At 49.6% G+C, this 4,691-nt stretch overlaps 1 protein-coding gene across 1 annotated transcript; it reads left to right on the top strand.

Moving 5' to 3' along the window:
- The first annotated feature begins 542 nt into the window (after nucleotides 1-542).
- LOC117847642 (disease resistance protein PIK6-NP) lies at nucleotides 543-4,371 on the top strand. Its single transcript, XM_034728883.2, has 2 exons — nucleotides 543-2,392; nucleotides 3,318-4,371. The coding sequence occupies exons 1-2, from the start codon at nucleotides 731-733 to the stop codon at nucleotides 4,029-4,031; spliced, it is 2,376 nt and encodes a 791-aa protein (XP_034584774.1). The 5' UTR covers nucleotides 543-730; the 3' UTR covers nucleotides 4,032-4,371.
- Nucleotides 4,372-4,691: the final 320 nt, after the last annotated feature.

Here is a 4,691-nt window from a genome sequence, read left to right as displayed (position 1 = left end):
TAAAGGCTCCCCTTTAATCCTGGTTGGAATTACCAACCGGGACTAAAATAAAGGCCCCCTTTAGTTTTAGTCCCAGTTATTTCCAACCGGGGTTAAAGGGGGGTCTTTAGTCCCGGTTGGTAGCTCCAATCGGGACAAAACGTCCCCTCATCTCACTAGCTGTTACAACTGGGACTAAAGGGGGGCTTTAGTTCCAGTTGATCTTTATAATCGGGACTTAAGCTCCCCCGTCGGTGGCCTTTGATAGCTTATTTTTAACTCGGGACTAAAGGCACATAGTCCCGGTCCAAACTCAACCGGGACAAAAGTTCAAGGCTGTTGCCTCAAGCTTACCTTGTTTCCTTGTCCTTGTACTAGATGTTCTGCTCTTCCACCATATGACAGCATGAGTGCATGGCACTAGATGCTCTTCTCTTCCACCATATGGTCCATATGTGCGCACCTTATAATAAATTCGAGGCTATGACAGCATGAGTGCATGGCACTAGATGCTCCTCGTCTATTCCACCATATCTGCGCACCTTATACTAAATTCGAGGCTATGACAGCATGAGTGCATAGCACTAGATGCTCTTCTCTTCCACCATATATATATATGCGCACCTTATATTTCCATCTCCTTATTGTTCATCATCTCCAGTCCTGTTATAATCTTTGACACACGATTACATTAGAGAGAGAGAGAGAGAGAGAGAGAGAGAGAGAGAGAGAGAGAGAGAGAGAGAGAGAGATGGCTGACCTAACCCATGGTGCCGTGGACTCGCTGCTGGGCGTCCTGTCAGAAGCGATCAAGGATGAGGCGAAGCTGCTGAGCGGCGTCCAGGGCGACATGCAGTTCATCAAGGACGAGATGGACAGCATGAACGGCTTCCTCCTCCACCTCACCAAGTCCAGCGACGACCACGACGACCAGCAGCGGGCGTGGATGAAGCAGGTCCGCGAGATCGCCTACATCGCGCAGGACTGCATCGAGCTCTACGTCCGCGACCTTCCCCCGCCCGACAGGGGCTTGTTGGCCAAGGTGCGCCACGCCGTCGTCCTCCTGAGGAAAATGCCGGCGCGCCACCACCTCGCCACCAGGATCCGCGACCTCAAGGTCCGGGTGCGCGACGTCGGCGAGAGGCGGCAGCGCTATGGCGTCACCGTCCCGGAGGTGAAGAGGGGGAAGCCGACCACCAGCGTCGTCCATGGTGGCAAGACCGCCGACGAGCTCAACACGGCAAGAGAAAATTTCCTGCGAGCTTTAGCCCTTGACATGGATGCTGGAGGAGCGTCTTTTCAGAACGCCCTCGCATTGCTTCCGGAGGACATCAAGTCTGTGACACAAGATATACAAGTGGCTCTAACCAAGGAATACGAGATGGATCAAGATAATCCTGCTACCATCTGCGTGGAGATGCTCCACCGTGCTCTTCATGTGTCTCATCAAGGCCAAGGACGCGTGAACAGGGAGGAACTGGAGAAACTCAGTGCCGCATCCAAATACGACGTCATGGATCTTCCCAAGCAAGTGATGGCCCTCTGCTACAGCAAGCTGTCAAGGGGTTACAAGAGCTGCCTGCAGTATCTGACTGCATTCCTCGAGGAGACAAGCATCAGCAGGACAAGCTTGGTCAGGCGGTGGGCCGCTGAACGACTAGTGGTGAAGGAAGATGACAAGCAATCGTACGAGCAAGCAGCTGATATGTACTTCACTGACTTTCTCTTCCGAGGCTTCATTTCTCCTATCGACCATGGTGCTGCTGGTAAAGTCAAGAGCTGCAAGATGAGAGAGCAAGTCAAGGGATTCATCAGTGACATCTCCAAGAGCGAGAACTTTGAGGGAAGCCAATTGCCAACTCACCTTGACAACCAGCTTCGTATTCGTCACATGGTCGCCAAGCAGCCAAAAAAGTTAGATCAGCAGAAGGAACCAGACCAAGCCCAGGACCAGGATCATGATGTCATCTGCGGGTTTCCCCTTCCAGGAAAGATCTCCATGGCGAACACCAAGAATCTAGAGAAATCCATCGACAAGCTCCTAAATCATTTGAGATCTCTCCCTGATACCTATCGGCTGAATGTCGTGGATCTTGGAGGTTGCAGAGGCCTGAAGAAGCGCCACCTCAAGAGCATCTGCAAGATGCGGACGATAAAGTATTTGAGCCTCCGGAACACGGATGTTTCCGGTCTGCCCAATCAAATCCAGGCGCTCCAGCTGCTGGAGACGCTGGACATTCGGCAAACCAACATCAATGGCTCCCACACAAAGCGCATCACTCTTCGCAAGCTGAAGCACCTTCTTGCTGGTGACATCAATACTTCAAGCGATGGGAGCACAGAAAGGAGGGCTGGGGAGTCGTTCCGCACCGTGAGGATTCCAACCAACATCAGTAAGATGACCGACATGGAGGTATCCGATGGAATTATACTTAGCTCTTTGATCAGGATATATTCCCTCATAGTGTTGCATAGATAGATGAGTTGACATGAAAGAATCTTTACAGTATTTTGTCATCTGCTACGTGTCGACGGTGTAGTTCAAATTGGCAACGGTCTTAGACTTAGGATGGACTTTGCATGAAGATTTATGCTTTTAGATGTGGTGTAGACATTGGTGATGATGTGTCAGCGGCAGCTGCCACTCGCCATAGTTTTCAATATAACAGTGTGGGGGTTGGTAGGGCCCAAGGATGAGTTCGAGGGGGAAGAGGATGCATGAATTCCTCAGGCTTAGATGAATGTTCGAGAAGACGTACGACAGATGAGTGGTGGGTGGCGGCAAGCGTGATGTGGCCAGGAGGTGATGCCTCTTGAACCACGGTCTTGGATGGATGGTGGATCGTGGAGACAGTAGGCAAAGATGACTATGAGTAATGAGGAGGCAGGATTAGGTTGTGGCAGATCTCCAGTGATGGGAGTCGTCAAAGACGACTTAGGAAGGGCGGTGCCCATGGCCAAGGAGACACAACTCGGTTGGGGGTTCTATGATGAGACTATACTGGTACATATTTAGTCCAGGGATCCAAAATTTTACCAAAAAGACATTTCTAATTTTCTGTTAACTATGTAGGCAGCCCTGATTTCGGACTTACGATGAACTTGTCGTGTCACCTCGGATGGCCTGTCGTGTCACCTTGGATGGCCTGTTGGACCGTGACCTACTATGAGTCTATGACACAGATTAACCAGTTAATCTACTGCATTTTGAGAGTTTATGCTTGACATATGCGGGTTAGTTGAGTGGCTTGTGATGCATTTTACTCTTTACTACATGTACATGTACGTTAGCTCCAGAAGAAGTAACAAAACTAAAACCTTGACTAAATCCCTAACAGGTACTGTCCCGTGTGGAAGTTTCTCGTGGGAACGAGCTTAGCGAAATTGGAAATCTGAAGAAGCTAAGGAAGATTGGAGTGCTCCTCCCCGGATCTGAACAAGACATCAACGATCTACGCCGACAAATTTCGAAGATGGCAAGACGCCTGCGCTCCCTGTCTATTTGGATTACACCAGGAACACTCTCCGACTCCGCTTCTCTCGACAATGCTGGGAGCGACGGCACATTATTCTTGCGTCCGGTGTACCTTGAGAGCCTAAGCATCAATGGAATGGAGAAATCTGGGTTGCCAAGCTGGGTCACAGCAGACTTCAACAACCTTTCCAAGATAACACTGTGCGACACTCATCTGACGGCCCCAAAACTAGACAACGTCGTCAGCAACCTCCCCCACTTGCACTGCCTCAGGCTCCGCCGTAAGTCATACACGGAAGACGGCCTCACCTTCAGGGCAGGGGGCTTCAAGGCTCTCAGGTTCCTCCTGCTCGAGGGCGCCGACATCACCGCGCTTACCTTTGAAGAAAATTCAGGTCCTCAGCTCGAGAAGATCTTCTGGTCCATGGACACCGCCGTCGCCGCCAAAGCTTCTGCTACCGGAATTGAGCACCTTGTGGAACTGAAACATCTGATCATTCCTGAAGGTCGTTCATGCCCCTTGGTGGAAAATGCCATCGCAAAGCATCCAAAGAGTCATGCCATCAGACTTTCTTAGTATTATTATTACTACAACTACTACGACGTTGCTACGTGCATGTGTGAGTGTGACTGCATCTGTATATAGCGTATTGATATGCCCTCTAGGGATTAGTTAGGCTGCACGGTTATGTGCCACAATATGGCCACAATGATTAACCTACAGCTAGCTGACTACCCCTAGAAAACTAATCCTGTTTAAATTAGTCTACGTGACTGTACTGTATTTGTACCCAGAGTCGGGGAAAAAAAGATGTGTTAATTGTGTCATTGGACTGTATGTGTGGCCAGTGTCAGGGAGAAAGATGTATTAATTGTGTGTTTTGTCATAACAACTGTAAGAAATAACGCCCATGGTATATACACGCATGGCTATCCAGTGTGCCTCAATTTCACTCAATTTTTTTCCTGCTTGAACAGATTATTTTATCTTTTTTTATGTATACTAGTTACTACACAATTAGATATTGCTACTGTCTCTACACTACGGGAAACAGGGAAGATGCCGAGTGCCAGGGGCACTCGGCGAAGCCCCAAAAACACTCAGCAAAGCGTTTGCCGAGTGTAACACTCGGCAAACGACACACGGCAAAAATCCTGACGGCAAACACTGATTCGCCGAGTGTTTTGTGTCGGGCACTCGGCAAAGACTTTGCCGAGTGCCCAGAAAACACTCGGC

This window comes from Setaria viridis, chromosome 3 (assembly GCF_005286985.2).
Source record: "Setaria viridis chromosome 3, Setaria_viridis_v4.0, whole genome shotgun sequence".
In the NCBI taxonomy this organism is placed as follows: Eukaryota; Viridiplantae; Streptophyta; class Magnoliopsida; order Poales; family Poaceae; genus Setaria; species Setaria viridis.
This window is presented reverse-complemented; position numbering and strand designations above follow the sequence as displayed.

What these genes read in the sequence shown, in the direction of transcription:
- LOC117847642 (XM_034728883.2), top strand. Translation starts at nt 731, where the DNA reads ATGGCTGACCTAACCCATGGTGCCGTGGACTCGCTGCTGGGCGTCCTG. An exon ending in GTAAGATGACCGACATGGAG is followed by an intron (nt 2,393 to 3,317) that starts GTATCCGATGGA and finishes AATCCCTAACAG; the next exon opens with GTACTGTCCCGTGTGGAAGT.